Source organism: Protopterus annectens, chromosome 2.part1 (genome assembly GCF_019279795.1).
Source record: "Protopterus annectens isolate FY-2018-M chromosome 2.part1, PAN1.0, whole genome shotgun sequence".
Classification (NCBI taxonomy): Eukaryota; Metazoa; Chordata; order Ceratodontiformes; family Protopteridae; genus Protopterus; species Protopterus annectens.
Genome location: NC_056729.1, coordinates 1900293725 through 1900307443, shown reverse-complemented (window position 1 = coordinate 1900307443; position 13719 = coordinate 1900293725). Strand labels below are relative to the sequence as shown.

General features: G+C 42.6%; 1 protein-coding gene across 1 annotated transcript in view; it reads right to left on the bottom strand.

The window, feature by feature from the left end:
* Positions 1-1086: 1086 nt before the first annotated feature.
* Positions 1087-13719, bottom strand: part of LOC122794689 — a 149142-nt gene continuing 136509 nt past the window's right edge. The window contains exon 3 of the mRNA XM_044063318.1: positions 1087-2935. Within this exon, the coding sequence (XP_043919253.1) occupies positions 2010-2935 (926 nt within the window). The 3' untranslated portion in view covers positions 1087-2009. The remainder of the gene's footprint in view (positions 2936-13719) is intronic.

Sequence of the window (13719 nt, the reverse complement as noted above, 5' to 3'; positions counted from 1 at the left end):
AGAGTATGCTAATAAATTAAAAGTTGCTAGAATAAAAGGTGATGTGTTAGCATGTATTTTCTGAAGGATGTGAAATATGAAATTCAGATGTCTGTCATTATTTAATGGTTTCAGTCCTCAATGATTTGCCAGAAAACCACAAATGCTATGAAAAAGTGACCAAATGTATGAGGAAATATCTGGAATTCTCCAAAAATCCAAAACATTTGAGAGGTATGCTTCCACTAGCTCCAGTCGTGTTTAAAATTCACAGTGCTTTGTTTTCCCCACTTATACATTTGCTTTACTGATTTAGACATTTTTATTTTATATTATTCAAGTTTCTTGCTTTATCAAATTTCTGTAGCTGTTACACTATCCAAATATTGTTCTTCCAGCAGACCCAGATGGTTAACTAATTGCCTGCTTAAGCTTTTGGCACTGATGCATCTTAAATCACCTCTTTTTATTCATTTTACCATTTTTCTGCTTTAAACAAAGTACCATTTGCATGTCTATACATAGTACTGTTTTCATTGTATTGCTCTCTAGTGATGTGCATTTTCCCAAATTATGATAATATGGGGATGGAGCTTGAATTTCCCTGCTGATTTTCTATATCTCTACCCATGATTGTTTTGAATGGTTACTAGTGCACTAGATAAGCTTATTACTGAGAATCATCATTGCCCTCCCAGACAGATGTAGACCATCAAAATAGCAATGGTATGCCAATGCTGGCCATGAGTGACTGGATATGCAAATGCACTGTGTTCTATAGTTCTTATTCAGTCAAATTTTGAATTGCATGGTGTACTACATTGCAGCTTCACCAAGGCCAAGGACAGGTAACTCCATGAAAAATGTCGCTGTGTGCTATTTATCTATTCCCCGTAAACACACACACACACACACACACACACACACACACACACACACACACACACACACACACACACACACACACACACACACACACACACACACACACACACACACACACACACACACACACACACACACACACACACACACACACACACACACACACACACACACACACACACACACACACACACACACACACACACACACACAGATGCCCGCACACACACAGAGTTGCTGTCATGCACATATTGCTTTTAGCTTGCTCCAGCCAGCTCATTGGTCCTAGATGAATAGTCACATCTAGCACCCTTCTTTTTGCAGGTTTTCTTCCACTTCTCAGTTTATATAATTTGAACAACATTAATTTCCTACCTATAGCTGTTCTATTAGCACACTTTTTCACAATTTTCATTTGTCATCCTTTTGCTCTGTTGCTTTTTTTTTTACTACAAGTAGGCCAGAGTTTCAAAGGATACTAATGGTCTGCCTCACTTATCTGATCAAAATAACCCCTCCCCCAGATTCCCTTATAGGCAGAGTGTCAGATAGGCTTCCTACCCTCTTATCCAATATTCTCCTAATGTCTGCCCTCCTGGTGATGGACCCTCAAGTCAAATGTCATGCTGTTCAGTTTTATGTGCTCAATGTGTCAGTCCAGTTTGGCTCCTCTAATGAGGTACTGTATACCCCTCCTTCTTTTCTGATGATGCATCAAAGGGGAAATAATCAATGCCTGGATGGTATAATAATTATATTGTGGTCTGTGGGAGGGGGGTCTTTTTTTCAAAATTTTCACTTTTCTGGAGTTGACTTTGCTTTTTATGTGGAATCACTGAGATAGTACTAATAATCTTTTGGTCCCTACAGGGGAGAGGTTATTGCCTCATTGCTGACCAGTTCCAACTAGAAAACAAAAGCCATGTCTGCAATCTACATGTCACTGATAAACCCATGTTTAGTCTAGTGGTCAGTTCAAGAAATAATTTTATACAAAAATGGTAGTTTTACATAGGAACTCCATGCAAGCTCTGTGACTGAGATAAGGTTATAACTTAATACAAGCAAATAAAATAATGAAAGATTTTTACAAAAGCAGACATTAAAGCTATTCACTACAAATATTTAAAATTGTTGTTGCCTCCTTAATAATTATAGATATTCAGTTCATGGCGGTTGCAGGTTTCACCAAATGGATATCCCCACCATAAGCCAGCCTGATACAAGGCCTTAGCATACCAGTGAATTCCTTCCTCATTCTGATATTGCATCCGAGACTCCATCTCGGTGAGTAGAGGGAACACAGAAGCAAGGTATCTTTGAATCATGTGGTAGAATCTGTATGGGGCAAATGAGAGATGGGCCAGCTGCTGGTCACAGTTCTGGGCGTATGAGGATACTGCAATATCATCTACTACAAGTGTCCCCACCATAGTTAGTGGGGCATAAGCGCCCATGCTTTTAGCTTCATAAATGCTCTTCACTCGTTTTGGTTGGAGAATGTGCAGACTGGAGTCATAGATGTACAGCAGATGTCCAGGGCGAACATCTTTAGCGAACACGGGTACCCTCTCTGATAAAAATGATGAATTATGAGGGGAGAGGAAAAGGACATGATCAGGTGAAATATACAAGGTAGCATTGTCATTCTCAACCTGTACGATTAGATACCTTTCAAATGCATCAGTCCTTCTGTCCAACCACATGATAATTTCACTGAAGGTAAGTTCACCAGTTGGAGTAACTGCCAGCACCTTATCGCCAAGCTGCAGGTCTCTCATGGGTCTTCTGGTTCCATTTTCAACAAGTACCATGGCCTCTGCTGGAAAGCATTCCTCATCCACCTCACAGTCAGGATTATAGTGAAATAGATCATTCCTGTTAACAGGAAGGCTTTCCATATGTTCTTTAACTTCCTTTACTGTCATCTCATTCCACATGTCAACCCAGTCTCTGTATTTTGGAGGTGCCTTGTCAGCTCTAAGATCACACCCAGCTTCTTCCCACAGTTTCTGCAGACAGGCAATGAAGTGAGGCCCAGTCTCATAATCATATCCACATTGTCCAGATTCTGTAAAAATATCAGAAGGTAATGAGTTATAAAACAAAGGAATGAAACTTCAGATAAGTTAACAGTTGTAATGGTTCATTTAAATTATGGAAGTTAGCATTTTTAGGTGTAGTATAGAACAATGAAACTACATATCAATAAATTAAAAGCATATTTCTGAAAGCATCTTCCAGAACAAAACAGTCCTATTTCTTTCAGGGACATTGTTTAGTTTCCTTCACCCTTCAGTGATGCAGTCCTTTCACTCTATCCTTTGAAAATTAAATGTATCATTTTCATAAAGTGTAAAGGATAGCATGAATGGATTTACAACAGTTCTTGGAATTAATGTTGATAGACTGTCACAGTTCACTGACAAATGTTCTAGCTGAAAATACATAAAGCAGTGGAGAATTTAGTAAAGCCTATACATTTTTTTCCATGTAGGCATTACGCTGTGCTGCGAACACGGCCGCCGACATTTTTAGATTCAGTAATTGCGGCTGAGCAGCACGAGCAAGCGTGCCAACACGAAAACTTCTGTGGCATGCAAATCACCTTATAAGCAGGTGAATCTCATGCAAATAAAGCAGGTAGAGTGACCTAGCAAGCAGATAGGCAGCGCTGCAGACCCTGTGTCAGTATCTGTAGTGTAGAGTTGCAAAGCATCATAGGTAGTCAATCATGCAGGCACCACCTACAGTAGAGCAATATAAAATATGACTACACCCTACAATCTGACCCCCCCCCCCCATATTCTGCACCATTGGAGTACAGACTTTGGAATTTTAACTGAAAGAATGCTAGTGGCTACTGCAGGTCTGCTACATCTATATGTGGTAGATGGTGAAGTCAGTGCTGCTGGTGCTGATGACAATAGGCCTAGACTGAGAAGGAGAAGAGTGTTCAGGCCCAGGGTAACCTTCCAGGAGCTACGTGAGCTGGAGATTGTAGAGCGCTACAGGGTGGACAGGGACATACTACAAGAACTCACTGAGCTCTGCCGCCCTCAACTCAGACCCAGAGCCAACAGAGATGAACCCATCCCAGTGGAAACAAAGGTATGTGTTAGGATACTAGCTACAGGTACTTTCCAAAGACCAACTGGGTACATGATGGGAGTCTCACAGGCATCTGTTTCCAGGGTACTTCACCAGTTCCTGGAAGCCATGCTACCACATGCCAGTGAACATATTTATTTTTCCCTCATCCCTGAGGCAAGGGCCAGCAGTATGCAACACATTTACCATGTAGCACACTACCATGAGGTACTGGGTGCCATAGATTGCACTCATGTACACATCAAGTCACCACCCGGTGATAAGGGTAGAATCTACGTCAACTGCAAGGGGTACCAATCCATTGACTTCCAGGTCATGTGCAATGCCAAAGACATTATCATAAATGTGTGTGCTGGCAGCCCTGACAGTTACCAAGACTCCCATATCTGGCATGCATCACAGCTGTAACAGATGTTTTCTAGGGGGACATCCGACATGGCCCTTTACTGGGGGATGCTGGCTATGCACTGGAACCGTGGATGATGACACCCATCAGAAATACACACACCCAAGGGAGAATGCCATAATGAGGCACACGCACAAACTAGGGACATGATAGTGCATGTGTTTGGGCTTCTGAAATCATGATTTCATTGCTTTGATATATATCTGGTGGAGCCCTGCAGTACACTCCATCAATATGTGCACAGGTATTCACAGTATGTGCTATGCTACACAATATGATTCTGTGGAAACAGCTGCAGCAGAATCAGCATCAGAATCAGGGATACACAACCCCCCAACAGTGCCTAGGTCACCACAGCCACACTCACAGGAGGACTCAGAAGAGGAACCCCATGATGATATCCCTGTAGGCAGACATACGTGTGCCCAGTACATTCTGGCTTTGCCTAAGATACAATGCATAGCACATTCACTGACAACCTACAGCCCTAAGGACTGACACCTTACTCCTACTCACATACATATAGTAAAATTGTTGATGCCAGGAAATCCACACAACCTGTACCTATCTATATATTGTCTGTGTACTGTTTGCAACACACAGAGTCAGCCCTGAACTACAGTTCTGTCAACTGCTGCATTCTCAAGGTAAGTCTCTAACCTACACACTTTTTGTCAGGATTAATATAATATGGTACTGTATGTAGGTATCTGCATTTATGCAAGAAAATATAGTGGGCTATTTGGGCAGCTGTAACATCCACATGTGACTGCAGATACCCAGTCCAATAATATGTGCCCCCTAATAATCACTAGGCCTCATGGTTGGAATATTCACTACATCCATTAAGGGAGATGTTAAACAGTGAGGTCACATGATGGTCGCACAAATGTCTATCCCAGAATATCATGTGCTGTTTTCCCCCACTCCCAGCACAGCAGTATTCCCATATAACTGCTTTAACAGTAAGTCAGCAGTGGTATATCAGCAGAACAGGCAATCTCATGCCTGCAATATAATACTCTAACACACATTGTATGCCCCACATAAAGCAGAAATGCAACGCACATATTTATGCTGTTGAATGTGTGACAAATGACTCCTCCTTGTTTGGCAGCCTGTCTGGCTCAGTGGATTAAGGAAGTTAGCATGGGTGATGGTGTTGCTCATTCTAATATGGAAGTATTCAAATCTTGTTCATGTGAGGTATTATTATTTTGGTGTTTTCACATATTGTCACTCTGTGTGGTGCAACATTATGAACCTCAGTTACATATTAAGTACAGCAGACAGCTGGGGAATGCCGTGGACATTTTGAGTGAAGTGCAGTACTGCAGGAACAGGGACAGATATCAATGTCTGTAATATACCTCTCAAACTCTTAGTGCAATAAATCTGGACAAAGCCTGACAAAATGGTGGGGACAAAGTCCCACCAATATGGGACATATTTTAAATACTGCTCTTATAAACTTAAAAAGTGGCTAAAATAACAGGGTTTTTTTTCAACAGACATTTTTCTGAAGGATTTGAATTCAGAAACTCAAATATATGTCATTATTAGTGACTTCATTCCTCGGTTTATCCAACTGATTTGCCAGAAAACCACACATTTTATGAGGAACAGACCAAAAATATGATCCAAAACTCTGAACATTCTGCAAAACTCTGGGCAGTTGAGAGGTATGGTCTGTAGCACACAAAATCCCGGACTGGGGTACAAGTAGGTGTGGCCTGGAGACACTTAATAAGTACTGAGAGTCACACTGGGCATGCCCAAACACTTAGTTAAAATGAGCACAGTTCTGTTGCCCTGTCATCAGAATGACCTGTTATGTATAGATATGTCTATACATACAGACATATATGTATACATATCCGTCTGTCACTATCTCTCTCTCACATGCATAGTATATTTATCACTATGTAGTGTCAAATAGATATACATTGATATATATAGCTATGAATAACACAATTGTACATAGTGTCCCCTCATTTATCTACATAACACATATACATATCATACACACACAGCTACATTTATATATGCATCCCTGTTAATTACATAAATGTGTGTGTGGATTTCTGTATTGTCCTACATACCCTGATAATGGTGAGCAAATCTGCACTATCACACATCCATACTGTTGCTCGAAGGATCAAATCCACTTACCTACAGACCTCTGTACCTGCTGGATGTCACCACGTAGAGATATGCAGGTGAGCAGGTGGTGTAATGTATAACATTGTCAACGCGTGCATGGACAGGGCACATTGTTCCTGCCCACAGGTTTGCCTATCTAACTGCAAGCAGCCACATATGGCCATACTGGTAACTGTACACAGATAGTTAGGATAATAGTTATCCCACTGCTAGGATAATAGATGCAGATAACAGTACAAACCAGTATCACTCTTCAGGAGACAGATGCTGTTCAATAGAAGCCTAGTTTATGTAATGCACAAGTACTTTTTCTGCAATCACATATACAACAGACTCAATCTGTGGCGTGTGAGATAAGTATTGTGCTCTGTAATGAATAAGACTAGATAGGTAGGGACTCTAATATCACCCAAGGCTACTTGGTGCACATATGTGTGTGTGTGTGTGTGTGTGTGTGTGTGTGTGTGTGTGTGTGTGTGTGTGTGTATACCCCTGCATAACAACTGCCATGACCTCATGGGCTATCCACCTGCAATGGTTGTGCACTTTTAGGCCCTGTAACTTGCTGCTGGCTTTCCAACTGCCCTCTTCTACAAGGCCTGATGATGTCAACAACCTTAAGACTACCAGCTGAGAGTGTAGTATCCAACTTAAATGTGGCACTTGCAATACATACTGTGCTCTACAGTGTGTAAGATTAGATAGATAGGGGTTCTAATTTCACTCCAGCTTACTTGGTGCATATGCATGTCCAGATGGCATAAATATGATCACCTTGGAAACTTAGAAATATGTAGGTTTTTGCAGTATTTTATTTGTAGAGTGTGACGTGACCCCCCATAGGACTGACCACTACAAAGCCTGCTGATGTCATCAAGTATAATAGGTCCTGAACTGATAGTATTAGCAGACATGAGGTGTGTTGCGTGCATCGTGTATTGTGATCTGTAGTGTTCACCATTACATAGGTAAGTGTTCTCATCTACATACAGCCAGCTTGCACTATGTGTGTGCCTTGGCATGTCCTATACACAGTGATTGGAAGTGGTGCTAGCCTCAATGTAGCTAAGCTTGTGTGTGAGCTTGTTAGAGCATTTTACATCATGTTATGGAACCATAGGACATTTGAACTTCATTAGCATAATGGCCATACAGCCTTCACAATCATAGGCATCTTTATACCCATAGTTATAGATCAGTACATATTGCTTCAGTCCAGGAGGGACACAGACACCCTGTGTTGAGATGATGGTCACTGAGCCAGTCATGCAGATGACATGTGGTGAGGTGCACTGAGATGCTCTGTGTGCCATTAGGCTGGGTTCTGTTTCAAGGGTGTGTTTAAGTCTGCTATACAAATCTCTCCCACAAGCATGTCATATACAAGGTTAATGTCCTTACAGTGAGTTATCCATCTACTATGTCTCCTATAGATAGGCAGCATATGCAATAAAGGAGGGTCACACAATGCCTTGTATGCAAGGCACAGATCACCTCTGAGTAGTCTATATGCCACAGGTGACAATGACACTCATTGCAGATGATCCCCATCGAACACATACTGAAGACATGATGTGTACTTGTGAGGGATCATTCTATTGTGTGCAATTGCCAATACTGTTTGGAAAGGTACATCACCATATGGCCATTGCACTCAGATATTGGAATGCTGAGGGAAGAGTACATGGAGGTTATGAGTATGTCACATACAGGTGACTGTGGTTTCAGCTATGCCATATGATTCCTGCCATACCACTATAGAGATATGGTGATCTGAGGGACATTAGATGTAAACCTTTATGGCCAGGTCTGTGTGCCCAGTTTGTTCATCCCTAAGTATGTACATCACATGTTGCAACTGACATGAGACTTACCAGGTACGTAGGTCTAACTGATGGAAATGATACTACATAACTATTTGCATGGAGTTTATGGCCATTAGTATGTTAACAGGCATGTGTTTGCAATATCCTCTTTCAGGATAGTGACATACCACAGAGACTCTATGAGTGCTAACAATTTGCAGGCATCAGCCAACATTGTTATCCACAGTCAGTCAGTAGTCATGTGTATTGTGGTTGAATGGATACCAAGCAGTAGAGGACCCAAGGCTGTACTTTGTTGAGCACTGCTGCTTACACATCAGCTATTTGAGGATGATGTCCCTATATTGATAATGACAGTATTGTGGATGCCCAAGTGGGTGCTTTGTAAAGGTTGCCTGAGTTGAGCATATAGTCAGATGGCTTGGATCAGTGTAGTGGTTTGTACACCCTGATGCACCCTCTCCCAGGTCCTTGGTGAATCCCTCGAAAATGTCTACCGCATGTCACAGTCACATGTCTAAACTGTTTAAAGTCAACTGTTTGTAAAACACATATATATATATGCTGATCAGCTCCATGGTGAATATCCTTATGGGCATACAGCTATGGATACATAGACAAAGAAGTGTATAATTATGCTGGTCAGTAGATGCACCACCTCTGTTTAAGGGTATAACAGTTGCCGTGGTCCACTTAGCTGGTGTGCAGTCAGTGGTGTCAGTATGATTGCAAAGGATTTCCAATGGTGTTAGTAATCCATGTCAGATCACATGTGGGATGTAGTCTGGAATGTTAGCATGTGCAATAGATGGTGTGTATCATCCAATGAGAGGCCAGTTACTAACTGCTCTGTAAACATGGAAGTTATGGGACAGGTTGTAGGAATGTTATGTGTCACATGTGTTGGGGAAAAGGGAGTGTAGTTGAAGCAGACAGAGTGGGACAACAGGTTAGATATGAGTACAGACCTATCATGTGTGTCATCATGCTGTATGAGGTCACTGAAAATCTGGGTCTGCCCTTTGAGGTCACACATGTAACTACATTGTGCATTGTGGTTCTGCTTTGGGTGGGTGGCTACTTTTGTCACTTACATTGGCCACTCAACATCACAACAACATTATGTGCTTCTTTTAGCTGAGGAGGTAGGGCTTCCATGTTAGGGAGAGCACTCTTACCCCATATGTCACACAGCACTGTCCAGCTGTGATTGTACAGCCTGCTAATGGCAGCTGTCCACCAGTCAGGTTTGCTGTGCCATAATGTGCCTGTGCCCCTACTGCCACATACAGCCAAGGTCATGCAGTTGTAATGCTGCTGGCATAATGCATGGATGTAGAGCTCTGCATACTTGCCTGTCCCATCTGAAGGGAGAGGTGCAGTCACACTATGTCAACCATCTGACATGAGGTAATAAATGGCTGTCTTGAAATATATCCCTGTGTTGTCTACAAAGAGGGGTACATGTCAGTAGTTCTAAGGAGACTGGTCTGTGGCAAGATCCCACCGAGGAGGGTCTGACATGGGGGGCTGCACTGGCCACCCATATTGGTAAACACATGACGCAATATGTTGTTTCATCATGTGGGATGTCACAGCACTGCTGCAGAGCATTGTAGTTAAGGACCTGGACCATACTTTGGGCAAGTGAGTTGCAGCATGACTAAGCAACACAGTGTGTGCATATCACACTTCACTAACATGTTTGTCTGTGCTCTGTACAGACACATTGCATGACACATGTCTTTCAAGATACTGGAAGTAACTGCAATATGTACTTGCACAGAGGGCAACTAGCATGTAGTGCCAAGTGGTGTCCTCAGATCTCTGAGTCATGTCACTTGAAATGCTATGATAGGAGATAGAATGGATACAAGCACTGACACTGTTGTATGCCTACTGACACTGGAACAAACTTGCTCAAGTCCAGATCATGCCTTCTGACTGTAACTGGTGGATCACATTGGCTGTTACACTATGCAATGGATGTCGAATATATGTCTCACTCCACCAGCATTGGTCTGACAAGGTGCATGACAGTATTAGGCCAGCAGGCCTTGCTGGAAACTGCATGTCATGTACAGAGTGTTATGTCAGCTGGTGGATAGGTAAGTGCCTGACAGTCATACTTTAGAAAGGTAGCATTGGGAGACCTACACTGCAACAATGCCAGCCACTAGTGGAGTTCACCATCCTCCATTACTGCCTTCCCCATCTACCTATTCCTTTGCTGCAGTCACAGCAACTGTCAGTGATCACTGACTGAGTACATTAGCAGGTAATTGCATATTTGGAGCTGTCACAGAATCCCTTTGAACCAACAGTTATCCAGGATGGCCTAAGATACAGTCAGTTGTTGTCTGAGCCACTGACTAAGACTAACCGCCAATGACTGCACAATACTATCCTGTGGGAAATCATTCACCCCTGCAAAAATATTGTAGTGTTTGCACACCACACACAGTTAAGCCATTACATATGGAGTTATGGACACAGAGACCAATGTAGCCTTTCACTGGTTGGTAAAATGTGGGGATGTATTCACTGATGTACAATCTATACCGACAGGTTTGGCATGTAAATCACAGACTGTCACTGCTATACTGAATTTGGCAGTCATCACACTTATAATTGTGTGCAATGGCACCTTTGCTATGTCACTACACTGGTATATTGTACAACTGTAGCAGCCACACAGGTTCCATGGTACACCAATATGCATTGTAGATAACATAACCTATGTAGTCCATGTCATGACTGTACATGTGTAATCTGTCTCCTAATTGCTTTGAAGAGGATGTGTATGGCTCCATACAGAGAGGTGTCAGATCCCACTGTGTACCTCCCACGTATCCATAACAGGATTAACACATGTCTTACCTTTTCTACACACCTACAACATCATTATGGTATACATAGTACATACTGGAGAGACAGGTATGTAACAGACAGTAAACCCTACATGAAACAGGCCTCCCATGCATGTGAAGCACACATCTGCTGTGACACAAATCATGTGCAGGTTACAAAATGGGATGTAGAACACGACAATCATAATTGGTGTTGGGCAACTGTCTGTACTGGACACATGATATTTGTAGATGGGTCATCTACATCATCACAGCTTGTAGATATAGTTCACAAAATGCTGGTGACACTTATCAAGAGTAGCAGACCTGTTTGCAGATTATGGATGCATGAGTATGCTGAATGCCACCATTGTCCTTGTTAGCTTGCTATACACATATGCCCCTATGGAGCCATGGACTTATAGTGCTGCACCTTGTTGAAGATATATTTGTGCTGTGCTAACATGCCATCTTGTGCCCCTTTATTGCTGCTGTGTATCCATAAGTTATCCCAACAGACACTTGAAACAGAAACAGGTCCATGACACACCTGTCATTTCATAACTATACAACCATTACAGCATCATACAACATAAGATACATAAAAGTATATGGTGTACTCGTGACAAATACCAGCATACAGTATCTGTCATTAACCACTACAAGTGGCATGCCAAAACAACACTGCATTGCACAAGTACATGTTAATTAATATAGTCACCCTGTTCATTAGACCCATAGCTTCATTTCCCTGCATTGATGGTGAAGATGACAGGGATGTGCACAAGTATCACCACTTGCACAGGGTGTTGTATGGGGGTGCAGGAGGCTAGGCTGACCCAAACAGTTGACAGCATGTGTGTGAATCAGGAAGGGAAGCAGGTAAGATGGACAATGGAGAGGTGCTGTATGTCTGTGGGTAACCTGCATTTCACAGTGGTGTGTGAGTGTGTGTGTGTGTGTGTGTGTGTGTGTGTGTGTGTGTGTGTGTGTGTGTGTGTGTGTGTGTGTGTGTACAGTCAAGCTCACTGCTAGCCCTACATGTGTGCATGTTGGAAAGTTTTGGACCTTACATGGTAGAGCTGACAGTTCACTGTCTCTGGTCTTGAACACGGGAACTGGCTCTGTCAGGAGTTGCACTGGCACCTCCATGCCAAAGGCCCAAGGCGGTGGTAGTAACTGATGGTGACTGCTGTCTGCTGGGACCATGTCCCCCACAGGAATGCCCAGGACCAAGAGTCCATGACCTGCCATGTCATGGTGTGGACATCACACTCCCCTCTGTAGTACTGGATGTACTGCCGCTATGGGAACATGATTGTGCACAGCCATGTGGACTCTCTGCAGATGGGGTTGCTGACCTACGTCCACGAGTCTGACGCTCAACTCAAACCACACATTTCAGCACAATGCGCGGTCCAAGACAGACACTGTCTCACCACACCTTCTCTCCACTGCATCAATTAACCAATCCAGGGTGTCCCCAGTGTGGTGCGGGCAGTCATGGATGTCAGACTGAGCTGCATCCATAATCCTAATTATACATCTGGTGTTTCTTTCAGAATGTACCTGTGCCTCCATGATGGACCTAAACATGCACTGAGTGACCCGTGATGTGACACCTGCAACAGCTAGTGGACGGACAGTAGGCCTCCTACAAGCACCCCTGTCAGTTGGCCTGTGTGGCACCTCACCAGTTTCCTGGCTATGACCAGTGTCTACACTCACTTGTGTCATAGTCGCCACACTTTCCTGTTCAATGTTTCCCCTCTCTGACTATTCAATATCTGTGACTTCCGGGGTCAGGTTATATGTGGTCATACTGACTGTATGTGGTAAAAATGAGGGCAAAAGAGGAATGCCAACCTCTGGGATAGAATCAGCCTCCAAACCCCCCACCTGTGCCACACTGTGGCCACCATCATCGTTAGAGTCTAAGAGACATCAGGTTGGGTAGGGGACAGAGGCCAAGCCCCCCCCATTACCTTTGATAAGAAAGAAAAAAACAGTACATGAATAACTGCAATCCTGTATAAGAAAATTCCACCAATGCTCATAATAACAAAGGCCCACACCTGGATTAATAGGCAAATATTTTCTTCCCCACTTTTCTCCAAAAAAAACTTCCTCAGAACAAAATGCACATTCAGCTTAAGACCTTTGTAACAATCACCTCAAGTAAAGCAAGTAAAACTTGACCAGTAAAATGTACCTTTAATTGAATTAATCAATATGAAACTATACTTGATAAAACAACACATAAAAACCCATTACCGCTATCCTAACAAATATATTAAAATAGACAGTTCACTGCCTAATTTATTTTCCTTTCAGACTGTTGTTTTTCAAAAGGTATTTTATAGAGTAATTTCCTCATTTAAACCAGGAGGCTTATCTGCTCTTAACTATCACAGCCAAAATATTTATTTTTGTTCAACTACACTCCTGCGATTACCCCCCTAAGATCCTTAGGTACCTGTTCCAGAATGGAAAATAAAAA